Source organism: Ovis canadensis, chromosome 11 (assembly GCF_042477335.2).
Source record: "Ovis canadensis isolate MfBH-ARS-UI-01 breed Bighorn chromosome 11, ARS-UI_OviCan_v2, whole genome shotgun sequence".
In the NCBI taxonomy this organism is placed as follows: Eukaryota; Metazoa; Chordata; class Mammalia; order Artiodactyla; family Bovidae; genus Ovis; species Ovis canadensis.
In genome coordinates this window covers 56811298-56839028 of record NC_091255.1, presented here as the reverse complement: position 1 = coordinate 56839028, position 27731 = coordinate 56811298, and the positions used below count along the sequence as shown (strand labels likewise).

At 45.9% G+C, this 27731-nt stretch overlaps 1 protein-coding gene across 1 annotated transcript in view; it reads left to right on the top strand.

Moving 5' to 3' along the window:
- The window catches only part of TEX2 (testis expressed 2), a 112489-nt gene that overhangs the window by 28347 nt on the left and 56411 nt on the right, over positions 1-27731 (top strand). Inside the window, exon 2 of the mRNA XM_069541755.1 lies at positions 14424-16080. Within this exon, the coding sequence (XP_069397856.1) occupies positions 14449-16080 (1632 nt within the window). The 5' untranslated portion in view covers positions 14424-14448. The remainder of the gene's footprint in view (positions 1-14423; positions 16081-27731) is intronic.

Here is a 27731-nt window from a genome sequence, read left to right as displayed (position 1 = left end):
ACATGCTGGCAGGAAGCAGTGGGCCAGAGATCCAGAAGCTGGGTCTCTTCAGTACCAGAGCTCTCAGCCAGGTTTTTCTGTGCTCCACGGGGCTCATCCAGTTCTCAGCTCACTTCAGAAAACTAACCACTTTCCACCTTAATCCTCACAACAAATACTTCTGTTAATGTGTACTCGAGTCACAGAGGCTTAATATTAAAACAATACGAAGTAAACGCTGCCGGCAAGCAGGAGCCCCGGAGATGCTCCCATCCATGTTGGGCATTTGCTTTTGGGGTGATTTTGGCTATATATAGCTTCTTTCCCCCTGACCTTAAAACCTAGTCCCCCAGAGAGCGGCCACCAGATTCCTACACATGCTAAAATTAGACATTATCTGTGTGCCCTGCTCCAGTCTGCAGACACGATAACAAGTTTCCCACATTCTCCCCGCTGCCGTTTCCTGTGGCAGTGCTTGGGAGTCCTTGCAGCGGTCCCTCCTGCCGGCCGCGGTCCCTCCTGCCGGCCGCGGTCCCTCCTGCCGGCCGCGGTCCCTCCTGCCGGCCGCGGTCCCTCCTGCCCGCCGCGGTCCCGGGAGGAGGTGTTCCTCTGTCACCTGGACTCCTGTGTGTCTGGGGCCCGCAGGCCCAGTTCCTCCGTACTTTCCCAGGAGCTTGCTTCTGTTGAATGAGAAAACTTCACACATGAATTAAAGCACTCATGTCCTTGGGCGGGATTGGAAACTGGAGTTCAGACTCTAGAAGACTTCTTGGGTCAGAGAGGTAAAAAGTGTCTGGATTTACCCCCTGGGCCTTTGGCGTCCTAGTCTCTAAAATTGCCTTTTACTGGACCATGGCCCTCATTCTAGGGTCCTGACATTATCTGAGCTCAGAATGTGTTTTTCTTTTGTTCAGTTGCTAAGTCATATCTGACTCGTTGTGACCTCGTGAACTGCAGCACACCAGGCTCCTCTGTCCTCCACCATCTCCCAGAGTTTGCTCAAACTCATGTCCATTGAGTTGGTGATGCTATCTAACATCTCATTCTCTGCCACTCCCCTTCTCCTTTTGCCTTCAGCCTTTTGAGTGAATTATAAATAGTGGTTCTGCACAGTTTGGAAAACTTGTACCATAGAGGTTATATTGTGGACTGCGTAAATTTTGTGGGCCTATGAACCTATTTCCCATTTTTTTTCCTTCAGGATAAATGGATTTGGAATTTTAGGCATTTGATTTACTGATGAACTTTTGGAACTCGGTTTCCTTTTGGTTGAGGATTCACTTTCTTTGGTTATTTTGGTGGTGTAAATGTTGTAGGAGGTCACCTGAGGGACTAGAGCTGTCCAGAAGGAAGTAGGGGTTCAGTTCAGGTATCACTGCTTTCATGGACTATGCTAGGATTTGACAAGTCAGAGGAGAGAGGGGAAGGCGTGTCTAGTAAGGGGTGCTTCAGAAGTGGAGGTGGAAGGAGGATGGTTTGCATGTGAGCCAGTGCCTCCTACACCCAACCAGAGTACTGGGAACACTTTACAGTAACTGGAAATAAGGTTGAGTAGACAGAGGGGCGGAGAAGGCAATGGCACCCCACTCCAGTACTGCCTGGAAAATTCCATGGATGGAGAAGCCTGATAGGCTGCAGTCCATGGGGTCACTGAGGGTCGGACACAACTGAGCGACTTCACTTTCACTTTTCACTTTCATGCATTGGAGAAGGAAATGGCAACCCACTCCAGTGTTCTTGCCTGGAGAATCCCAGGGACGGTGGAGCCTGGTAGGCTGCCGTCTATGGGGTCACACAGAGTCGGACACAACTGAAGTGACTTAGCAGCAGTAGCAGCAGCAGACAGAGGGGCTGGGGCATATTGGGTCCTGAAGGCCAACGAGATTAGATGAGACACAGAAACGTGATAGGATTTTGAGCAAAATGGTGACATGATGAGAGAGGTATTTTAAAGAAGACTAGTCTGGTAGCTGAATGCCATGTAGGCTGGAGACTGGGGCAGGGGGTGAAGTCAGAAAGAAATGCTGAGGTATGAGGTGGGAGTCTGCAGGACTTGGAGAACTGAAGAGAAGAGATTTGGAGGGTAAAGAAGAGAAGACTCTTGACTGGGGCCTCGGTTGGAAGAGCAGTGGTTCCTTGATGGATGGGAGGGACTTAGTGGGCGAGGGTGGGGTAGGCAGGAATGAGATGGGTCCCTTGGGTTTAGAATTAGACTTCTTTGGTCCCAGATAGAGTCTGTGTGTCGGTGGAGAAGAGATAAGAATGGGTAGAAGAATCTCTCTCCAGGGAATGGGAATAGTGATTGGTGTGGATAGATGGATATGGGAGACAAGATAGCAACTCATACTGCCTTCCTGGTGAGTTGGGGGCAAGGCCATGTGCCCAGACAGAGAAAGGAGGGAGACAAAATTGGAGGCCTGGATGGGAGACAAGGCCTGGAACCACACCAGTGGGGGGTCTGACTAGGAAATCAGTGCACTCATTCAGGAATTTCCTGGAAACAGCAAGGACATAGGGCAGGTCTGCATGCCACAGCAGCCTCCTGGCTGGGGTCTGCAGCAGCCATGTCCGCAATGCCCCCAAGCCTCCCAGCTCCATACCCTCCCTGGCTGGGGTCGAGATCCCTGGCAGCAGGAGCCCCTGGTGTGGATGTCTCACAGGCAGAGAGAGCAGTGCTGATGATTTAAAGAGGGTGGTGCAGATGGTGGTTTGTTCTGAAGGTGCAGATGGTGGTTTGTTCTGAAAGTACAGATGGTAGTTTGGCCTTGAAAACGAGGCCAGCCCTTCTCTTACTTTGGGCTCCTCTTCATTGAGAAAAAAAGCCAGGCAGAATAGAAGGCGGATGGTATTTTGTGAGAGAAGCAGAGAGTTGTGTCCCTGGGGGTCTCTGCAGGGCACTGTAGAAATGAGGACAGTGGGAACGTGGAGCTGGTGTGGGATGAATCCACAGGAGGGAGGAGCCAAGAGGTTGCGCTGGAAGGGACGTCTGTGCCAAGTAAGAACAGGAAGTGGTGGGGTAGAGAGCCTGATGGGAATTGTCCTTAGCACAGCTGGCGCAGAGGCAGCCCTTTTGTGCAGTGTGGCATTGGGGATGCGGAGGTGGAGGGTGGGACGGATAAGGGATGCCTGAGGAAGCCAGACTGACACATGGCCTCTGTTGCCACAGCACACCCAGGTGCTGCTAATCTGCATCACATTCTTAGCGGACTCAGCCCACTCTCCACCTGAAACCAGAGATAAGGGATGTTTCTACAGCTGGGCTAAGCAAGACAAGTCCGGAAGGTCTAGAAGTGTTTGTTATTGTGAGATGAACTGTTGCAATATTATTAGAGAAGTATTTGGACTTAATTGCCTTAGGCACATTAGTCCAAGTGTACTTAGCTTGAGCACTGGCCAAGAATTTCTCTGGTGCAAAATGAAAAAGTAGGACTCTAAGGAGGTTCTTTTCCATGGAAATTGAATTATAGACTCATAGACTAATAAAATTTAGAGCTTTCTGGAAAATTCCTTAAACACAATGGAGGACACTCTCTCCCCTTGCCCCTGGTTCACAGCGAAAGAACCCAAGGTCCTAGGAGGTGAAGGGCGCGAGCCCCGTCACTGTCATTTGAAGGTTTTGGTCCTCCTCAGGGCTCCTAGCCTTGCTGCCTCATGGCTTCCCTTGGTCTGCGTTTTCAGTGACTGATTCCACTACCAACTGAGCAGTTGTCAAAATCTCACACTGCGGGGTGGACTTCAGGGCCGGCTCGTATCACAGGACTGCTGCTAAGTTGCTTCAGTCGTGTACGATTCTGTGTGACCCCATAGACGGCAGCCCACCAGGCTCCCCCGTCCCTGGGATTCCCCAGGTAAAGAACCCATGTGCCAACACAGGAGATGCAGGTTTGATCCCTGGGTAAGGAAGATCCCCTGGAGAAGGAAATGGCAACCCGCTGCAGTATTTTTGCCTGGAAGATTCCATGAGCAGAGAAGCCTGACAGGCTACAGTCCATACAGTAACAAAGAGTTGGGCATGTCTGAGCAAACACACACACACACACAAGGAAATAATTGGAGAAGCTGCCACAGGTAAGGATAGCATCAAATGTATTACAGCATGTGTGTAATAGCAAAAAAAATTGTAGCCCGTGTTGAAATGGTTCCGTTATATTCATTTCATAAAACTTAAGTTGTGTGTGAAAGAATCTATTGCCTTGAGGAAATACTTACATACAAACAGTTAACATTTTAGAAATGCTTGCTCTGTACCAGGAACCATGTTCAGTACTTTGTATAACTTGTTCTGTTTAATCTTCTGAATTGTCTTTTGTCATTCCCATTTTGCAAATGGAGAAATGGAGGCTTGGTTAGAGCAAATAAATTTGCTTGAGGGTCAGATTCCTACCAAGTTAGTAGAACTGAACACAAAGGTCTTGCAGATTCCCAGATTCTAGATTACTTTCCAGATGCTAGGTTACTTCTTGAGTATAAAAACAGATTACATTCATACATATGATGTGACTCATTTTATTAAAATGAATCTTTCTGTGTCTTAGTTTTCTCATGGGTAAGGTGTAGGGGATGAGTGGCTAGTATTAATACAATTAGATATTCTGAAATTAATGTTTTATTATAAAAATTTACATACACTTAATACATGTAATCCCCCCCTGAGATTATGAAAGTATTTGGAATTACCTAATTAATAGGATTTGGAAATACCTAAAAAGTAGAAAATAAAAATTACTGATAAGCCTGTTACATGGAGAAAACTAGCATTAATCCCCCTCCAGTCCTTTTTTTGCCTGGTGTGTGTAGGTGTGAACATTATTGAGGTACTTAATAGTTACTGCAGAATTGGTTTCAGAGAACTTTTTGCTGATTATGTGCCAGTATAATAGAGGGTTTGTCTCAACATGCCCTTGACATCATCCCATGTTATATTTTAATGATGAAATTTGGTGACCAAAATTGTTTCATTGATTTGTTTCTTGATTCTTTGTTGGCCTTTTGAACTTTCGAGTGAATTGGCTGTTCCTGTACTTGGGAAGTATCTACTGATGATGTCTTCCTAAAGTTGACCATTGAAGACCTTAAGCAAGACTATTAGAAAGTCCTTAAAAGCAGAAGTTTCACTCTGCCCATTGGAGTACGTTTTTCTTACAGGGATGAACTCGTGGTCTGTGGTTAAAACTTGACTTCCTGACCCTTTGAAATTTGCCTTTAAGGTTTGACCTGGTGGTCCAGTGGTTAAGACTCTGTGCTTCCACTGCAGGGGGTGGAGGTTTGGTCCGTAGTGAGGAACCCAAGATCCTGCACGCCTAACGGCATGATCAAAAAATCACTTTAAAAAAAGTTTGATTTTAAAATACAAGGAATGATTGGTGAAATGTATACAGGACTTCTCTTATGCAACTTCCTGAGAGTCTATAATTATTTCAAAATAAAGTTTTAAAAATTCAAAGAGTATTAAAACTCGGGCTCCCTCCTGTAACTGAGCTTGATAACTCTTATAGGAAGGGCCCATGGACAGAGGGAAGGCGCAATATATGACAACAGACCGAAAGCCAAACAGTAGTTAGGAAGCTGCTTTTGTTGTTGTTTTTCATTTGGAAATAATCTCAGACTTTAAATGGTTGTGAGAGTTCCCTGGCAGTCCAGGGGTTAGAACTCTTGAACTTTCACTGCCGAGGGCCTGAGTTCAGTCCCTGGTCAGGGAACTAAGATCCCACAAGCCATACAGTGTGGCCATAAATAAATCGGTTCAGTTCAGTTCAGTTCAGTCGCTCAGTCGTGTCCGACTCTTTGCGACCCCATGAATCGCAGCACGCCAGGCCTCCCTGTCCATCACCAACTCCCGGAGTCCATCCAAACCCATGTCCATTGAGTCGGTGATGCCATCCAGCCATCTCATCCTCTGTCATCCCCTTCTCCTCCTGCCCCCAATCCCTCCCAGCATCAGGGTCTTTTCAGGTCAGTCAGCTCTTCACATCCGATGGCCAAAGTATTGGAGTTTCAGCTTCAACATCAGTCCTTTCAGTGAACACCCGGGACTGATCTCCTTTAGGATAGACTGGTTGGATCTCCTGGTTGCACAGATGAAAACTGAATAAGGAACTTCATTTACTCTTTGTCAGATTCACCCCCTTGATAACCTTTGACCTGATGACCTCTTGAAAAATGTGCTCTTTTGTGACCACAGTCACTACCCTCTGCTCATCCTCCTGGATTTTCAGCACCACAGTCTTCCAGGTTCCAGGCACTCACCTGAACAAAACTATTTTACATCCAGGTTGCAGACTTCCCAAGAACCTACAGTGGTTCTGTTTCCTAAGATTTAAATATAAATCCAAGCACTTAGGCTTCAGAGGCGTTGAGCAATTGATTCCCTGCCTCTGAAATCAAATATTAATCTTCCTGCCATGCCTCTAGAACAGCCCTTCAGCTGCAGCCGACCCAGTCGTTCAGCAACTGTCTCGTTCTATCTTGATTGACTTGTTTTCATCCCAGTGCCTTTCCATATGCTGCTGTTCCACATCCGGCAGATTATTTTGTTCACATCACTTCCTCCTAAGTCACATAACATGGTTTCTCTGCTGAAAAAAAATTCCTTCTTTATTCTATTTAGCACCATCTGATCTGGGCATATCTGTCCTGCGTTTTCATTCCTTCAGGGTGGTTTTGTTTTGAACTTTCATATAGATGTCATCATATGACATCTGTTGTCTCCTTGCGATCTCCCCACCCCGCCCCCCATGGATGGCATCGGGATTATCTTTTATAAACCTCCGTAGGCCTCATGTAGTTGTGCCAAAGGTGTGACCTGGTTTTGAAAGAGTTGCTGCATTTGGATTTCATTACCAGAACCATCCAGCAATCTATAAAGCAAAATTCTCATCACATTGATGCTTCTGAACCCCTTTTTCCTTCAGGGATGTGGCCCTCTTCCCAGGTGGACCTTCCTCATAGTAGGTGTAAAAGTCTGTGCAGTGGGTGCAGAGGGTGAAGCTGTCGTGTGTTAATCGTATCAACCTTGGGCTGTCTTGTTCTACTAGGTTGGAAGAGACTTTGAGTCAGTCTGGGAACCTAATAACTGATGGCATAGGAGTTCTAGGTTTCTCACAGTCAAGGTCTAAGTGCCTTGTGAGAATGCCTGTGCTGGTGGTAGAGTACCATCTTTTCTCTTTCTTCTCTCTCTGTAAATGAAGCTAAGGCTAGCACTAGTTCATTATCTACAATGTCAATATTGATTTTTGTTTGTAAGGTGGAGTAGTAACAGATTAGAATCTGCTGGCTGCTGGCAGTTCTCAGCTGCTTCATTGAATTCAAATGAATCAAGGGATGACTGTTAAGATGTACTTGAGATTTTTAGGCTAAATCAGACCTGCCTATACTTGTTGTTCTTGACCAGATTCACCACTTCCTCTGCAGCATCAAGGTGGGAAAAAAATGAGTCCGGAGGCCCTTCTCTACTTTTCATAAAACCAAATCCTATTAAAAGCTTGCACAGATAAGAGATGTTATGACATCCTCTGCAGTACAATGCAGCTTGACTCTCTTCCTCTGCCAAGAGCTGCTTTGGAATTAAGACTGTGGACTGACACAACCCATGCTAGCAGATGGTGCCCATACATCATATGTCCAAGTGCAAGCTCGTCCAGAGACAGCAAATGTCTTAATGGGCCAAATTTTACAAAATTTTCACAATGATCTTGAAGGATTAGGGATGCTCCTGAGAAACGAGGCATGTCCCAAACCAGGCTTGCCTCTCAAGATGCTGTGTAACTGTGCTCTCGACATCTGGAGACACGTTTAATTTTCAGTCACAGTTGCTCATTTTCCTCCTCCTTTTCCTTCCTCCAGCACTTCCTCTAACCTAGCATATGACTGAGAAATTAATAATAATGATGTGGATAATAATAATGGCTACACTACTGTTTGGCTGTTATAATGTGAGAGGACCGAGGAGATGAGTTGCTGATGAGTGGGTGGCCTGGAAGGAACTCTTCTCTTTTCATGGCTCTGTAAGATCCCGAGATTGAATTGTTTCAAATACAGCTAGAGGCAGGAAGGGCAGTTATTAATAGCAAACTAGTCCAGAAAACTCACAGAAAACAAACCTATCAGATTCAGAGAGGTGGTTATATCCAAGTTAATAAATGCCAACAGTGAGCCTTGAAAGAGTTCTTCATTTTTCATTGTACAATCTGATTTATTGTTGATTGGCTTTTCGTGGACTTATTAATGATGATAAACTTTTTGAGTGACTAGAAATAATACAAATTTCATGGATGTTTGCTATTCTAACTGACTTCACTGAGGTTGATATCATGGAGTTCGTGATATCCATGGGAGGGCATGTTTGGAGAGCAGTTGGCTACCAGCTTGTAGAGGCCTTTGTTTTTTCTGAATTCAGGTTAGATGGGAGCCACTGATTTGTTCCTTATTTTTAGACTGAATAGACTATGATCCTGCATCAGGGCTGGGGCAAGAAACCCTCATTAGAGGCTTTCTCAGTCTTAGAGCTATGAACATCTTTACAAGGCATAATAACTTTACTGGAGACTTAAACAGTGAAGACTTTAATCAAGACCCATCCCCAGAATGGTTCAAGATACTCTGCTTCCTTGAAACAGACCTGACTAAGGTTCAGAGAGCATTTGGCTCTAAATAACTTCCCCACCCGCTGAAAGTATGAGAGCGTAAATGAATGCATCTGCATTTATTATCTTAGAAGATAACCACATGGCGGTATAAACACTAAAGAACAATGGGAGCTTTTTGAATTTTTTTAGTCAGCATAAGTGGTTCAGAGTATTATATTATTTCACTCTAAAGTTACGACTGGTGAAATTAAAGTTATTTTTTAATTATTGTTGTTCAGTTGCTCAGTCGAGTCTGACTCTGACCCCATGGACTGCAGCATGCCAGGCTTCCCTGTTCTTCGCCATCTCCTGGAGCTGGCTCAAACTCATGTCCATTGAGTCAGTGATGCCATCCAACCATCTCATCCTCTGTCATCCCCTTCCCTTCCTGCCTTCAACCTTTCCCAGCATCAGGGTCTTTTCTAATTAGTCAGCTCTTTGCATTAGGTGGCCAAAATATTGGAGCTTCAACTTGAGTGTCAGTCCTTCCAACGAATATTCAGGGTTGATTTCCTTTAGGATTGACTGGTTTGATCTCCTTGTAGTCCGAGGGACTCAAGAGTCTTATGGTAAAATAGGAATAACTTAAAATTTACCATCCTCTTTTTAAGTGTACAACTCAGTAGTGAAAGTATATTCACATTGTTATGCAGCTGATCTATAGACTTCTTTCATCATACAAAGCTCTATATCCATTACAAAACAACTCCCTGCTTCCTGCTCCCCCGCCCCGGGTAACTGCCATCCTACTTTCTGTGTATTTGAATTTGAGTACTTTAGATGGCTCGCAAAATGGAATCACACAGTATTCATCTTTCTGTGATTGGTTTCCTTCACTTAGCTTAATGGCCTCGGAGCTCTCAGATCTAAGTGAGGGCCATTTGCCTCTGGTTCACCTACTCCCAGGGAGATGTAGCCCTTTGACGTCCCAGCTCATTGGGGAACATTCTCCAGTTAGGGCTCCACCTCAGCCAGCCCCGAACTACGATTTCTGCTCAGAAGATGAATAAAATGAAGGTTCCAATTTGGCAGAATCATCCATTGTTTTGAGGGTAAGAGCAGCTTCTGTAGGCCTCATCTCTCTGAGGTTCTTTCTTTCTTCTGGCCTCGTGATTCCTTTACTCAGTTGTTGAAGCTTCAGTGCTTTTCAGTTTTTTTTAAAAAAATTATTGATTTCACTGTTAGTTGTTTTCAGCAGAATGGTGGACCTGAAAAATAGAACCTGTTTTCCCAGTCACCAGACCTCTGGCCTCTGGTGTTTATCAACATCACCTAGCTCTTGCACCCCCATCCATTCTGGGGCTGGATGGGGTTCATATTTAGCATACTTTGCTCATGACCAAATCAGACTTCTGTTTAAACATACCTCTGGCAAGAAATCATCCTAATTGACAGTGTAAGCTTTAGGCCCTCCCCTCACAAGACTCAAAATCAGTGTTAAAACCCAAGGTCTTGTGCTGGTGGCTTTGGAAAAAGGAGACCTGGTGAGAGAGAAATGACCTTTATTGACATTTCAGTTCCTGAGAGCTAGAGAAAAGGTTGTCCTCGTTTATTTATTTTGAGTCCGGTTATAGTTGAGTTGAGATAGTAGAGGGCAGGAGGCTACTTTTTTACGATGCTAGATTATCAGATGGATAACGAATTCTTATTTCCCAATCCTGCTGGTCACATGCTAGCTGTTGAGAACCATGCTCTCAGCTCCTGAGAGCGCAGTTCATGCTGGTGCATGGAGGGCCATACCAAGGCCAGGACAAGCAGGAATAACAAGCGTGCATGACATGCTTGAGGAGGCAGATCGCTGTGGTGGTGAATCAGGACATGAGTGTCAAAAGCCCAAGTCTGACCAGCTCCCCACCCACTCCTCGTTCAGTGCTGTGTCCTTGGCGCAGTCACGTCAAGTTCCGGACAGCAGTCAGGTGGTTTTCCCCTTGACCTTGGCTGTAGGAGGGTCAGTTTTACTGGCTCCAGCTGCTCACCGATGAAGGATGGAGGGGTGGGGGCGGGGCTTGGAGGACTCCCTATGAGGAAGAGGGAGCAGCCACGTGGTGATCAGGTTTGTGTAGAACCCAATCCATGGCCTCTGGTTCCAGGACACAGAGTTATCCAGCAGTTTGGGTCCTTGAAGCAATCTTTGTTTATCTGACCTAGCCCCCTCATTTGCAGATGAGCAAAAAGGGCTGTAAGATTTTCTTATTTTTAAAAAGTTGTAGTGCTGCTTTAGCCTCATGTGGCTTGTTTTAGTAAAACCTAATTTGGGAGAGTTTATTCCAAACCTCTGAAGCCACTGCTTGAGCCTTAGAGAAAGACGTTAGCAGTGGTGAGCCACACTAGCACCTAGCTCTTGAGGAGGCCCAGCTCAGGCCCATTTGGCTGACACAGGCCACTCAAGATGGCTGTTCTCTTGCTCTCTGTACATCCCCTGCTCTACCAGTGCCTGCTTCACATACACCTACTCTCAGGACTGACCCACCTGCATATTTGCCCAGGCCCCAGCTAGTGACTGTTCTTATCAAAATGGGCCTTAAGGGGCATGCCCCGCTGCTAGTTCCCCTGGTCACCAATGAGCAAACCTGATGCCAGTTCCACCTATAACTAGCAATCTCCCCTTCCCTTTGGCAGCAAAGACTGCTGCCATGTCTTGCTCACCACCCATTGCACATGGTGGATATTGCTCCAGAACCTTGCTTCAGACATGTAAACTCCCCCATCCAGTAAACCATTGATGTTTCCGTCACTGAGTCTGGGCTGTTTCTTCTTCGGTCTTGAAGCTGAGCAAGTACAGCATTGTAGGCCTGCAGGGTGCAGCCCAACAAGTTTTTAAGACAGTCTAGTCCGAGATCAGCTGAGGTTCCTGTCAAGTCAGGAGGCCCAACTGTGTGTTGGAGGGTTGGGCAGATGGGCCCCTAATGGCCCTGTCTGGTTGCTGAGACCACAAGCTTCTGGAAGCACTATTGTTGGCCCTTCTGGACTGGGCCTCACTGGGCCTATAGGGTGGCTCAAACCATCCTACCTCAGCTCCAGAAGAGCCTCTCCACTCTTGCTCCCCAGATGACTCCCTTACCCTGCTCAGCCCCCAGTCATGCTCTCTATTTGCACCTGTGCCCACTGTCACTTTCACTACCAGCCTTAGAGTAGCAGAGCCTTTCAGATCATCCTTTATATTATTAAAGCTATTGAAATAGCTTATTTTTCAGCCTACTGAGAATTATCAAAAACCAAACTTTCTTTTTAAATTACCTCTATAATCTTATTTTAAAATTGCATCGCTAGTCTATGTCTGACGCAGGGTGCAGCATGCTTGGGGCTGGTGCATGGGGATAACCCAGAGAGATGTTGTGGGGAGGGAGGTGGGAGGGGGGTTCATGTTTGGGAATGCATGTAAGAATTAAAGATTTTAAAATTTAAAAAATAAAAAACTAAAAAAAAAAATAATAAAATAAAATTACTCTTGTAAAAGTGAAAGTGGCTCAGTCATGTCTTTGCCACCCCATGGATTGCAAGTCCATGGAGTTCTCCAGGCCAGAATACTAGAGTGGGTAGCCTTTCCCTTCTCCAGGGGATCTTCCCAACCCAGGGGTCAAACCTAGGTCTCCCGCATTGTGGGCGGATTCTTTACCAGCTGAGCCACAAAGGAGCCCAAGGATACTGGAGTGGGTAGCCTATCCCTTCTCCAGCGGATCTTCCCGACCTAGGAATCGGACTGGGGTCTCCTGCACTGCTGGCGGATTCTTTACCAACTGAGCTGTCAGGGAAGCCCCTATAAAAGTAGGTGACCGTTAAAATGAAAAATGTGTTTTGTACTTGGTATTTTTCTTCTTCCTAAGCCAACAAACATGTTGGCTTTGAGATAACAGGGAAGGATTGTCCTGGACCCGCGGCTGTGTCTTTCTAGCTTACTGCCAGCTCCTGGATTTGACTGTTTTGTCTGATCAATAGAAATCATTCTTTTTTCTTGGCTCTAAGGAGACAGGAGAGCCTGAGGATCATGAAGGAGCTTGGACAAAACTCTGTTGAAAAAGTTTTTATGAAAGTAATTTCTCAATCGGTAGTTTGACATGTATCTTTGTTGTGACTGGGCTCTTGAACTGTAGTTCTTGTCATCACTGGATTATTTCCCGTTTCTAGGAAATAGTTTTTCCTGCCCTCCCTCTCCTCCCCAGCCTGATTTTTCTCCCCCATCACCTCCAAACAAACACAGGTTTACTTTTTCTCTTGTTTTATAGTCTTAGTTACTAGCATTTTGAACCTGAGTGTTTGGTAGAAGACTTAAATATAGGAGTGCTTCAAATTAAAGGAGCAGGCAGCATAATGTTGATTCTATGGCAGATTACCAGGGTAAGTATCAGATTGGGTTGTGTACTATCACCTGTAAACATAAACATAAGAGTTTGAGATTTGGAAAGTCTCAAAGTCATTGGTCGCTCATTTGACAGATGAAGATTCCGAGACCCAGAGAGGTCTTGGCTTGTTCAAGGTCCCACCAAGTCAGCTGGAGAAGGATCAAGTGTCAGAAGCCTTGTTTCCTGGCCCCAAGGCTGCCCTTTCCTCTCTTCCGTGATGCCGCGCTCATGCCGGCCCTCACCCCCAACACCCACCCTCCGCCCTGGACGTGGAGAATAGACCCCTGTGTGAGGACACACCATGCCCATGCTCATCTTCATGCTTTCGTCCCTTCTTTCTAATCAGGCCTGTCCTGCCACGGCCTGCCACCAGTTTAAAGGAGCAGGCAGGTGTCCTGCCTCCCATGCTGCTCACCCTCCTCAGAAGGCCTGCAGGTCACTCCTCAAGTGCATGGTAGCTACTCTGATAGTCATGCTTTCCAGATGGTGGCGTTCATTTCCTTCTGGTAGGACCTGTCATGATGCCTGGTTTCCTATAAATGGGCCTTAAGTGAATGGGGAGTGGGGGACGGTGTCATGCACTGGGTGTCACAGGTAGGCTTGGCTTCTTTTGCTTTGCTGCCCAGCTTTTTGGGTGTCTCTTATCTCTACAGCGACTAAGCAATGTCGCCTCTGTGTCTCTCACCCCAGCTCTTAGCAGAGTTCTCAGTTGGTGGTAGGTTTCAGCATTGAGACTTCATTTTCCTGCCCTTGGATTCAGCTGAAAATATAACTTTGCTTTATCTTGAAGTCTTACAAATGGCCATGTCTTCATGGCTGCCTAAATACTCTGGCCTTAGGATACCTACCATTTGGGAAATAAGCCAGCCGGTCACAGCAGTGAGTTTTCAGATGTCCCTTGCCACCCTTGGTTACTCTGCTACTTATTTGCAGTGGCAGCCTATATGAGCATTGGTGGGAGACGCAAGCCAAATAATTGTTAGGATTGCTGTGAAAATTGCAGTGAAAGCCATAACCCTCCAGGATTCGCTTTCTATAGCTGGAAAGCCACTGGTGAAGTTTTTGTTCCGAGATCCTCAAAATCGCCAGGATGCTGCATTTTATCCTGTGGGAGTTCTGAACTAATGCTGGTAACAACTGTCATGCAGGTCTTTCAAGCCTTGCAGTATAGAATTACTGATAGAAATGGGCCAGTTAACAGGGAGGAAACAATTACTTAGATGTTGTGAAGGAAGACAGGTTGTATGGCATTTATAACACGGGTGGGTAGTTTGCTTATAAAAGAGAATGCCTCGCTGGAATTTATCTGATGAAAATTAAACCATTAAACCTGCTCAAATGAGAAAGGGTGGCCATCTGCCAGGTAAAAGCATAATCACCATTTAGAAGTGAGCCGTAGCCGCGCTCTGGTCCACACAGGACAGCGTCTCCTGTGGAGAAAACACTTTCTGACTTCTGGTTTTTCTCGCTGTTTTCACAGAGCCTGAGCCCTTGTGAAGCCGGCAATGACAAGTCTGAATGGTCGCCATGCCGAGAAAACCCTTGACATGCCAAAACCATCAGCCCCCAGAGTGCACGTGCAGAGGTCCGTGTCCCGAGACACTATCGCCATCCACTTCTCGGTGTCTGGGGAGGAGGAGGAGGAAGAGGAGGAGGAGTTCCGGGAGCTCCTGGAGGAGGGGCTGGACGACCAGAGCGTTGTAACGGGGCTCGAAGCCAAGGAGGACCTCTACCTGGAACCCGGGGGTGGCCATGACCCCGTCGGCGCCCAGCTCATCCTGGCGGATGGCCTGTCCGTGTCCCCCGCCGTGGTGCCCGTCTCCGAGAACACCGTAAAGCTGCTGGAGCCCCCTGCTCCGGCTGCACAAGTATTCGGTACAGTGCCACTGGCTCTGTCCCCGGGCTCGTCCTCGTCGGGGCCCTTAGCTAGTTCTCCCAGCGTGTCCTCCCTGTCCGAACAGAAAACCAGTTCTTCCTCCCCGCTGTCCTCGCCTTCCCGGTCGCCCATCCTCTCATCCAGCGCCTCGTCCTCCACGCTTTCCAGCGCCAAACCCTTCCTGAGCCTCGTGAAGTCCCTGTCGACCGAGGTGGAGCCAAAAGAGTCCCCCCACCCGCCCCGGCACAGGCACTTGATGAAGACATTAGTCAAGTCTCTGTCCACTGACACGTCCCGGCAGGAGTCCGACGCCGTGTCCTACAGGCCCCCCGACTCCAAGCTGAATTTACACCTGTTCAAGCAGTTCACGCAGCCGCGGAACACAGGTGGGGATTCCAAAACTGCACCCTCTTCCCCTCTGACGTCGCCTTCCGACACGCGCTCCTTTTTTAAAGTGCCCGAAATGGAGGCCAAGATCGAAGACACTAAGCGACGCCTCTCGGAAGTCATCTATGACCCTTTTCAGCTTTTCAGTAAAATTATAGGGGAAGAAAGTGGCAGCCACAGGCCCAAAGCCTTATCTTCAAGTGCTTCCGAGCTCTCCAATCTGTCCAGCCTGAACGGTCACTTGGAAAGTAATAACAACTACAGCATCAAGGAGGAGGAGTGTGACTCCGAGGGGGAGGGCGTGGGGAGCGACTCCGGCGTCCCCAGGAGCGACCACCCACAGTCCTCCGAGGAGCCTGCCAGAGAGGCGGAACTGAGGAGCTCCCAGGGGAGCGGGCTGAAGGAGGGAGGCCCGAAGACCGGCTCCCTGGTTCTTGAGAAATGCTCTCTGTCTGCCTTAGCGAGCAAAGAAGACGAAGAGTTTTGCGAACTGTACACCGAGGATTTTGACCTGGAACCGGAGGGGGAGAATAAAGCTGAGAAGCTCCCAGAAGGTCCTCTCAAGCCAGAGGGGCTGGCAGACGATGGCCCAGCTCTGGAGAGTGACCACGAGGTGGACTCGGCCGCGCAGCAGCTGGAATTGCCCATCAAGATGCTGGGCTGCTTTGTCCTGTGCGTCTATGCGTACCTCATCCTCCCTCTCCCGCATTACCTGAGCGGACTCTTTCTGGGCATTGGCCTTGGATTCATGACTGCAGTCTGCCTGATTTGGTTTTTTACACCACCAAGTGCTCATAAACATCACAGATTACACAAACATCTACAACACTGGAACCCAAGGTCTCTGGATATCAAAGAACCTGAGATCCTGAAGGTAAGCCTCTCTGCAGCTGCTGGCTGGCAGCCAGCCTCATTGTAGATCTGACTGTATCCTTTCAGTTCACTGTCTCCACAAGTGTTTGCTCAAGCAGTGTTTCTAAAACTTTGGAATCTCCAGGTACCCAAAAGACTTGTTTGGTAAACCTCATTCTAGCTCCCACTTTGCCAGTTCACCAGGTAGCTTCTCAAGGATCTCCATGGCTCTGGAGCATTTCCAGTAGCGTTTCCGTTCGTTTCCATTTCGATCGCTCTCTGAATTTGGCAGGCATTTGCTGCCTCCTGAGGATTCATGGTAGCTGAGTCTGTTAGGATTAAATATTCTTGAGGGTAGCGCTTCCCTGGTGGTCCAGAGGTTAAGACTATGCTCCCAATGCAGGGTGCTTGGGTTGGATTCCTGGTTGGGGAATTACATCTTGTATATTACAGTGAAGACTTTAGCACAGCCAGATAAATAAATAAAAAAAATTTTTTTTTGAGAACCTGGAGCAGGGTTAAAGACTCCTGAAATGCAAGAGAAGGGAAGGAGGAAGAGAAGACAGATTTTAATGTCAGGATTGGGCTGCTGCATGCTGCTCTGTGCACAGTGGGGCCTGGGCTTGAGAAGGAGGCATTACCTTTCTGTGCCTGTCAGATTTTAGGATTTGGACTTCCCGAGGGGTGCCTGAGGCAATTCATTGGAAAGAAAATATTAGAACTTCCATTTGTATTTATTTCCACATATTTTAAAAGTTTCTGGTGCTTCTATATGTTTCATAATATACACAATTGAAACCATAGCTGTAGCTTATATAGGTCATAAGTTAAGCACATATACATTTTTTTTGTATATATATTTTTTAATTTCAGTAAAATACACCTAACAAAATCTACCATCTTAACCATTTTTAAGTGTACAGGTCAGCAGTATTATGTTTAATATTCATTCACATTGTGTACAACCATCATCACCATGCACTTCCATATCCTTTTCACCTTTTAAAATGGAAACTCTAAACCCATTAAACAGTAACCTCCTATTTTCCTGGCTATTGCCTAGCTCCTGGTAGCCACCATTCTACTTCCTTGGTTGTTTTTTTTTTTTTTAATATTCTAAATATGTCATATTAGTGGAATCACACAGTATTTGTCTTTTTGCGACTGGCTTGTTTCACTTAGAATAATGTCCACAAGGTTCTTCCATGTTGTAGCATATTGCAAAACTTTATTCTTTTTTAAGGCTGCTATTGTATGTATATGCTAACCACATTTTGCTTATTTCTTCATCTGTTGATGGACACTTGGGTTGTTTCTACATTTTTGCTCTTGTGAGCAATGCTGCTATGAACGTAGGTGTACAAAGAGATGTTTGAGACCCTACTTTCGATTCCTTGGTTTATGTACCCAAAAGTGAAATCGCTGGATTGTGTGGTAATTCTAGTTTTAATCTTTTGAGGAACTGCCGTACTGTTTTCTACAGTGGCTGTACCATTTTACATTCTCACCAGTAGTGCACAAGGGTTCCAGTTTCTCTACATCCTTGCTGACACTTATTATTTTCTGATTTTTTGATAATTCAAAGCTTGTTTGGTTTCTCTTAACAGGTTTTTCCTCCTCTCTGTTTAAATGGGTGCTCCAAAAAAGAGCACCATGGTCTCTATTTACTGCTAAACAAAAACCCCGCAAAACAAGGGGAAGAACTCTCAGAGCGCAAAATACTGTTTGTTCTGCTTTGTTTTTTAATTTAATAACCTTTTCCTCTTATTTAAAAAAATGCATGATCAATGTTTAAAGATACAAAGAAAACCCTAAGGAAAAAATTATTCTTTATCACAGTAGTGGGAGGGAATTATAGTTAATACAATATATAATATATACATATATATATTTGGTATATATCCTTGTTTTTTCCTACATTTCTGCAAATATGAGTACATATATCACACACGAACTCTTTTGATTCAATGGGGTCATATACAGACATCTCACAGATATTATGGGTTCAGTTCTAGACCACCACAATAAAACAAAATATTGCAGTAAAGGAGTCAGATGAATTTTCGGTTTCCCAGTGCATGTAAAAGTTCCATTTACACTATACTGTCGTCTGTAAAGTGTGCAATAGCATTCTGTCTAAAAAAAGAGTGTATGCACCTTAATTTAAAAATACTTCAGGAGGCTTCCCTGGTGGTCCAGTGGCAAAGACTCCCATGTTCCCAGTGCAGGAGGCCCAGGTTTGATCCCTGGTCAGGGAACTAGATCCTTCATGCTGCAACTAAGAGTTGGCACAACAACAAAAAAGATATGTGGTGCCGGAACTAAAGATCCCGCATGGTGCCACGAAGATTGAAGATCCCATGTGACTAAGACCCTGTGCAGCCAAATAAATAAAAATACTTCATTGCTCCCCACCTTTGTAAATCTACTGTACTTCCATAAAATATATATTTTTTAAAAAGTTATTACTGAAAACATGCCAGCCATCAGCTGACAGTGCGTGGCTGCCACAAACCATCAATTTGTAAAACACATAACATCCGTGAAGCTCAGTTAAAGCAAAGCACGGTAAAATGAGGTATGCCTGTGTTCTGCAGTTCAGCCTTTTTTTTCCCCCTTTCACATGGCAATATGTTATGAGAGTGTTTCTTTTTTAAGAGAAGCTGGTGCTCAGTCTTGAGGCTGTGACACACTGAAGTGTAGCTTTCATGTAAGAAGTGGAGCAAAAGTGATCATTATGCTTGGTGGCTAAGCTTTTTCCATAAGGGTGGTGCCGCATCTACCTGAATTACATGCCCTGTAAGTAAGTTAGTGCTAACTTTAGCAAAGAAAAATGCTGCTTACGTTGCTTCCAGTGCCTAATGACTGACTGCAGTATTCTGTTTAAACTGATTTGAGCTCTTAATTGTCTTGGGAAGATTTTAATTTTAATCCGTCGATCTTTAGTTTGAGACTACAATTTACTAAGTTTTCTACTAATTAGTCAAGAATTTACTAACTACACAGAAGATGCCAAAGTTATGGCACAGTGTGGTTGCTTTGATCTGATAATGAAACAGTAAAGGCAGCACTATGAAGCTGAGCACCGACAGGGGGCCTGGCTGAATGTTGGGTATAGCATCTCATTTAATCCTCACCACAGCCCTCTTCAGTTAGGTAACGTGCTCATGCGGATGTGGACGCACAGAGAGGGTAAGTTACTCACCCAAAGTCACACAGGGGCCCAGGCAGGACTGAATTTTTTTTTTTTTTTAAGGAAGGTGTTTTACCCTTGGTCCCTGTGATAAATATATTTGGATTTTCCTTGCAGAGAACAAATACTTCAGTGCTATCATGGATTGACACCTGTAATTCAAGAAAATTGTATGTTGTAGCTTGAGGTCTTTTGTTTGGTGCACAGGGCTGTTTTTAGACACCTGGCTAAATACGTTCTCTATTTTTAAAGGGGCCACTACCAAGAATTGGAAGGGTAGGATGTATGTTGCAAGTTGAAGATTTCAAATGCAACTGCGCTTTGGGCTTGATTAGTTTTACTGAGTAGGAAATCACACTCTGGGGAAGCATTTTAAAAAGATGACGCTTTGGGGACATCCCTGGTGGTCCAGTGCTTAAGAATCCACCTTGCAAAGCAGAGGACAAGGGTTCGATCCCTGGTCTGAGAACTTGGTCCCACATGCCACGGAGGAACTAAACCTGCATGCCATAATGAAAGATCCTGCAGGAAGGAAGTTCCTGTGTGTCACAACTAAGACCTGACGCAGCCAAATAGGAACAAAAGAGACACTTTAAAACATTCAGCCATGTTGACATTAAATTTAGGGCACAATGTTGTGATAAGAAAAGGATAGTATAATAGAGCCTAACTTTGAGCATCTATCCTCTGTTCCATTTTCTCATTGGACATTGTGCTTTCTGTATGAGGTAGGATAACATTTGCTGTTGTAACAAATTAGAAGTCTGCTCCTTGCCTTCTTAACAGTCCAGTGTGGGTGTTCCTGGCAGTGGATGGGGGCCCATGTTGGTTAGGAGCCCAAGTTCCTTCCATCCTGTGGCTCTGCAAACTTCTTAAAGAGTTAAATAGTAGATATTTACCCCAATGCCAGGTGGCACAGTGGTTAAGAATCCACCTGCTAATCAAGTAGACGTAAGAGATCCTTGGGTTGGAAAGATCCCCCGGAGGAGGAAATGGCAACCCACTCCAGTATTCTTGCCTGGAAAATCCCATTGACAGAGGAGCCTGGGAGGCTACAGTCCGTGGGGTTGCAAAGAGTTGGACATGCCTGAGCACACACACACACAGAGTAAATATTTTAGACTTTTGGCTCTGTTTCTGTTGCAACCCACTTAGCTCCTCATTGTAGCAGAAAAGGAGCTGTAGGCCATATGTAAATGAATGAGTGTGGCTGTGTTCCGAGAAAACTTCATAGAAACAGGCCTTGGGCCCAGGTTGCTGACCCCCACCCTAAGTTATTAGAGTTCCTTGCATCCAGCTGGCAGAAGGGGAAAGAGAAAGCAAAGAGAAGGTATACCTCCTTAAATGCCTGGACCCAGACTTGACACATATCACTTCCATTCACGTTCCACTGGGGTGAGCTAGTTCCGCTGGGGTGAGCTAGTTCCGCTGGGATGAGCTAGTCCCATAGGCCCTCCACAATGCTAGAGGCCCTGGGAAATCTAGGACTCCATGGGGCAGCTTCTTCTCTGCAGTGGTTCTACACTATGGAAAGGGTGAAAGTGTTAGTCGCTGAGTCGTGTCCAGCTCATTGTGACCCTGTGGACTATATGGACTGTAGCCTATCAGGCTTCTCTGTTCATGGAATTCTCCAGGCAAGAATACTGGAGTTGGTTGCCATTTCTTTCTTCAGGGGATCTCAACCCAGGAATGGAACCTGGGTCTCTTGTAGTACAGATTCTTTACATTCTGAGCCACCAGGGAAGCCCCTTCCCACTATGGAAAGAGATACCTAAATTTTGAAGTCACAACTAGCCTTCTCTACCTCACTTTCATAGAACTTATCAGAGCTATAGTTGTCTGTTTACTGTCTGTCTTCCCTGGACACCATAAGCTTCATGAACGCACAGGCTGTGGCCATCTTGTTCATCACTGTGTCCTCAGCCCCTGACATGTACTAGGCACATGTTAAGTAATTGTTGGGTGGGTGGATGGATGGATGGAAGGATGGATGCGATGAATGAATGAGGTTTTAATCTGAAAATGTGGGCAGTAAGTTAATAGTGACCCTGTCATCTCCCTGGGAAGTTGCTTTTTTAAAAAAATCCCTGACACTTGCATTTCTGGGGAAAAACGTTTAGTCAAGCTTTGCGGGGACTGATTCATGTTGATATATGGCAGAAACCAGCACAATATTGTAAAGCAATTATCCTCCAATTAAAAATACATTTAAAAGATTTGAGGGACTTACCTGATGGTCCAGTGGCTAAGGCTCCATGCTTCCAGTGCAGGGGACCCAGGTTTGATCCCTGGTCAGGGAGCCAGATCCTACATTCCCACATGTGGCGACTAAGACCTGGCACAGCCAAATACGTATTTTTTAAAAGAGATTTGATAAGAGTGATCTTTCAAGAAGATAAAAAATAATTACAATAAAAAGTACAGCTTACAGAGAGTTTTTTTCTTTTTCCCCAGCGTTGGAAAAGCCAGGATGGTCCATCTTTGACAGGGCTTGAAACTTGATGTTTGCTGCTTAGAAATCGCCTGGCAGCAAGTCTGCTCTCCTCTTACCAGTGCTCATTCGGCGAGTGCAAGGGGAGTAAGGAATGAGGAATGCATGCCAAGTCGAGCGTTGGAGAGATGGGGATGGTGGCGTGCTCTCGGTTTCCACTCCGCCTCCAGATGTGTGGCTTTTAAAGTGGTGCAGAAGATGGGCCTTGGTTTCTTTATAAAGCAGTTCTGTGAACCTGTTTCTAGTGGGAGTTGAAAGAGTCACTTTTTGAAAAATGTCTTGTGTAGGGGATTCATCAGCGGGTTTGTTTCCTGTGCATCTGATGCTATTTAGTTAGTTTTTATAAAGGACATGAAGCAGTTCTTGAGGGCAGGTATGGAACATTTTTTAAGCATTCTGTAAGACAGGAGACTATAAAACATCATTCTGTGATAGAATGTGCTAGTACAGAGGCCCAGCCCCTTGATCTGCAGACTGCCTGCTCTTCATCTGGAAGCCCCCAAACCCGTCAGGCAGGAAGCTTGGTGCTCGGGACTGTTTGAGGAGCCAGTGTGGTTTTAAACCTCTGACCCATAGAAGTTCTCATCGATGGGCCCAGGAAGTCCTTGCAGCCTGGACTGAGAGCCTGGTTTCTCTATTGGCCTCATAAACAATTCAAGGAACACTGCAGTTTTTCTTTGATGTGCCATCACGTGACAAGGAAAGGGAGGAGAAAAGTAAAGCTTTTCTGTACTTTATCCAGGTGGTTTTATTATTCCAGCCACACTGCAGGCATTTGTGTTTAAAAACGACACTGCAGCAGTGATGAGTATGTGGGATGGTGAGCCAAAAAGACTACTTTACAACCAAGCTGTAGCTGTTCTCAGAGACTGTTGTGGGGTTAGACCTCATGATACTCTGCCACCACCCACCCCAAGCCCTGCCAGTCAGCAGCTTTGCTGTCTAGAACAGAAGCAGTGGCGAAAGAGCTGTCACAATGTACACAGGATAATTCTCAGAACCTTCTCCAAGGCCTGCTTGTTCTTAATGATGGGAATTCATAGCTGATGCGAAGCAGAGAATAGGAGGAAAAAGTTGCTACCTGCATTCATAATAAAGCGACATGTGGGGGACCTCCCTGTTGGTCCAGTGGCCAGGAGTCCACGCTTCCAATGCAGGGGGCTTGGGTTCGATTCCTCGTCAGGTAACTAGGTCCCACATATCGCAACTAAGAGTTCGCATGCTGCAGCTAAAAGATCTTGCATGCCGCAGCTAAAGATGCCACCTGCAACTAAGAGCCAGCACAGCCAAATAAAATAAAACAAAGTGACATGTGAGCACATGAAAGCCCGGGGAAGACCCAGATGTTAGGAGAAGCTAGTGGGACTTACGAGCATGGAGGTCCAGGTAAGTTAGCTCCAGGTGGGGCCTTGTGCGTGCCACTGAGTCCAAGGGCATCATTGTGGGCGACACCCCTAGGCAGTAACCTTCCAGGAGTTTTACTTTGTGTGACTAGCTAGATACCCTGAACCAGGGGCCCTGGGAAAGAACGAGAGAATGAGGCATCTCATATTCGCACTTGGGATGTTTGCCTTGCTGAGTGTTCTTAAGCACGTTGGATGCTCTTTCTTCTCCAAGATTGTATGTCTCATGACCAAGAGTGTAGAGTCAGACTCCATAGCCTCAGGTTCCCCATCTGCATACTCTACCAACTGTGGATCAAAACTGTCTGAATACAATTCCAGAAAGTTTCAAAAAGCAAAGCTTGAATTTGCTGCATGCGAGCAACCCACATGCCAGCAACTATTTACATTGTATTTCCAACTATTGACGTAGCGTTAGCACTATTTTAGGTAAGATGATCCAGTGGCTAAGACTCCATGCTGCCAAGGCAGGGGGCCTGGGTTTGATCCCTGATCAGGGATCTAAATCCCACATACTGCAACTAAAAAAAAAAAAATCCTGCATGCTGCAACTAAGACCCAGCTCAGCTAAATTAATTGATTAAGTTTTTAAAAAGTTTCTGAGGAGGATGTGCATACGTCACATGCAAATACGACACCATTTATATAAGGGGACTTGAGTATCTATGGATTTTGCTATCCGCCGGGGTCTTAGAATCCTCGGTTGCTTAGGCACGATTATATTCAGTGACATTCTTGCACACAGAGTTTCCACATGTCCATAATGAGATGCTTCCTAAAGATTTTGAAAGGCTCTGGGTTTATGTCTGAGTGTATGACTCATGTAATTGTAAATTATATTCATGAGTAAAATCTTTACCTCAGACTTATAAACCACCTGCAGAACCCAGCAATAGGGTGTTGGTTCCCATAGTGATGACCTGTTTTAGAAAGATATGGCCTATAGGTTGACTAATACTATATTTACACCATTGCCAAACTCACACATTAATTTTGGAGAACCTTTTTTCCTTGGGTCATGTCACATTTAGATATTGTCACATTTAGATATTTAATAAGAGGTATGTTGCTGTTCAGTCGCTAAGTTGTGTCTGACTCTTTGCAACTCTATGGATTGCACACACCAGGCATCCCTGTCTTTCACTGTCTCCCAGAGTCTGCTCAAACACATGTCCATTGAGTCAGTGATGCCATCCAACCATCTCATCCTCTGTTGTCCCCTTCTCCTTTTGCCTTCAATCTTTCCCAGCGTCAGGGTCTTTTCCAATGAGCTGCTGCTTCTCATCAGGTGGCCGAAGTGTTGGAGCTTCAGCATCAGTCCTTCCAGTGAATATTTAGGATTGATTTCTTTTAGGATTGACTGGTTTGATCTCCTTGCAGTCCAGGGGACTCCGCAGTCTTCTTCAATACCAGAGTTCAAAAGCTTCAATTCTATTAAGAGGGATAGGTTTTTATAATTGCGTTCCCTAAATACAGGCTGTGATTTTGACATAAAAAAGAATACTTTTATAGGGAGAACATTATCAATTTTGAGAAGAAATTCTAACTTGTAACTTTAATCTCAATTTCATGCAATTCTTTCTTTTAAGAAATTAGAGTGAGCAAAGCTTATGGCAAAAACAACCTCATTACATTCAGCCGAAAGAGACTCACTCGTTGCATACAGCCAGAAAAGGTTGCTCTTGGTTGGTCTCTTGGAATTCTCAGTACAATGAGTACAAGAAATTTAAAAAAAAAATTTTTTTTCCCCACATTGTATCTAACTGAAAATACCCTGCCCCTGAAATATGTCACTTACATTTTTCTGTCTGGCTTTTATAATCACGGCTATTTCCCAGTGCCCTTGTTGCTAGGAGAGTTGGTCAGGTGAGGTGTCTCAGTGCAGACTGTCTCACTTACCCCGTGTTTTGAGTTGGTTGGAGAAGCTGTGTGGAAAATGCCTCTTGATTGCATAGGAACAGTGGCAAGGATGTCAGGCTACCCTGGAATGGTTTTTTTTTTCATCTTCTTAATGTCTTATTGTAGGAAATTTCAAGTATACTCAAAAGTAGAGGGAAAAGTATGATGGATCCCCCCGAATCCAACACTCGGCGTCAATAATTATCAACATTCTGCCAGTTTTCCTTTTCACCTGTTAACTTATGGCATGGCTAAACCATAATTCTGGTCCACCTACATGTAACTACAGTTTGTAGCATTACTTACTTGGGAAAATGCATCCTGAATTCCTGCTTGGTACTGGAGGACCATCCTTTATGGTTTTGTTCCAGGTGTCATCTAGGAATGAGCAGAGAGGCGTGGGCATTATGAGTCTGAGGTTTCTCAAATCATGCGTGTTTTTCTTTTTCAGAAGAGTAAGGTTGCAATGGCACCCCACTCCAGTGTTCTTGCCTGGAGAATCCCAGGGACGGGGGAGCCTGGTGGGCTGCAGTCCATGGGGTCGCTGAGAGTCGGACACGACTGAGCGACTTCACTCTCACTTTTCACGTTCATGCATTGGAGAAGGAAATGGCACCCCACTCCAGTGTTCTTGCCTGGAGAATCCCAGGGACGGAGGAGCCTGGTGGGCTACAGTCCATGGGGTCGCTAAGAGGTGGACCCAACTGAGCGAATTCACTTTTACCTTCATGCGTTGGAGAAGGAAATGGCAATCCACTCCAGTGTTCTTGCCTGGAGAATCCCATGGACGGAGGAGCCTGGTGGGCTACAGTCCATGGGGTCGCTGAGAGTCGGACACGACTGAGCGACTTCACTCTCACTTTTCACGTTCATGCACTGGAGAAGGAAATGGCACCCCACTCCAGTGTTCTTGCCTGGAGAATCCCATAGACGGAGGAGCCTGGTGGGCTACAGTCCATGGGGTCGCTGAGAGTTGGACACGACTGAGCGACTTCACTCTCACTTTTCACGTTCATGCATTGGAGAAGGAAATGGCACCCCACTCCAGTGTTCTTGCCTGGAGAATCCCAGGGACGGAGGAGCCTGGTGGGCTGCAGTCCATGGGGTCACTGAGAGTCGGACACGACTGAGCGACTTCACTCTCACTTTTCACTTTCATGCATTGGAGAAGGAAATGGCACCCCACTCCAGTGTTCTTGCCTGGAGAATCCCAGGGACGGAGGAGCCTGGTGGGCTGCAGTCCATGGGGTCGCTGAGAGTCGGACACGACTGAGCGACTTCACTCTCACTTTTCACATTCATGCATTGGAGAAGGAAATGGCACCCCACTCCAGTGTTCTTGCCTGGAGAATCCCAGGGACGGAGGAGCCTGGTGGGCTACAGTCCATGGGGTCGCTAAGAGGTGGACCCAACTGAGCGAATTCACTTTCACCTTCATGCATTGGAGAAGGAAATGGCACCCCACTCCAGTGTTCTTGCCTGGAGAATCCCAGGGACGGAGGAGCCTGGTGGGCTACAGTCCATGGGGTCGCTGAGAGTCGGACACGACTGAGCGACTTCACTCTCACTTTTCACATTCATGCATTGGAGAAGGAAATGGCACCCCACTCCAGTGTTCTTGCCTGGAGAATCCCAGGGACGGAGGAGCCTGGTGGGCTACAGTCCATGGGGTCGCTGAGAGTCGGACACGACTGAGCGACTTCACTCTCACTTTTCACATTCATGCACTGGAGAAGGAAATGGCAACCCACTCCAGTGTTCTTGCCTGGAGAATCCCAGGGACGGAGGAGCCTGGTGGGCTACAGTCCATGGGGTCGCTGAGAGGTGGACCCAACTGAGCGAATTCACTTTCACCTTCATGCGTTGGAGAAGGAAATGGCAATCCACTCCAGTGTTCTTGCCTGGAGAATCCCAGGGACGGAGGAGCCTGGTGGGCTACAGTCCATGGGGTCGCTAAGAGGTGGACCCAACTGAGCGAATTCACTTTCACCTTCATGCGTTGGAGAAGGAAATGGCAATCCACTCCAGTGTTCTTGCCTGGAGAATCCCAGGGACGGGGGAGCCTGGTGGGCCACAGTCCATGGGGTCGCTAAGAGGTGGACATGACTGACGCAACTTAGCGACAGCAAAGATGTTAACCATGAAAAAATATCAATGCTGGACATATTTTCCTGTCCAAATTTTATGTGTCACGTAAAGGAAGATCCAAAACCCATCGAAGATTGCTCTTACTGTGCAATAATTAGCCTTTAAGAACTAGCTTTTTGCCATTCCCCCCAAAAGCAAGAGATTATAGGCAGGCTAGCCCCAGCATATGAGCATGCTGGCCTCTAGGTGCCCCAGTGGCCCCTGTGAACTCTGTTTCATTCTGTCTCTGCATTCAATAGTCTCCAAAATATGTTGCTGAAGACACAGTCCAAGAAGAAAATATTACAGTTTCTATTTGCATATGTATTTTTATTCTTTATCTGTAATAAAGTAAATAAGCTTTCCTAATATTTAACGTGCAAATGGCCATTTGTTGACCTTTGGTCAATATCCTTGGAAATTACCAAGAAGACTGTTTGAAATATGGATTTACATCCATTATCATTAACAGTGAGCCTCACCCTAAAGTGTATATATTGAGCCTTGATGTGTCAGCTGAAGATAGTACAAAGCTGTTAGAAAGTAATAATAACTAAGTT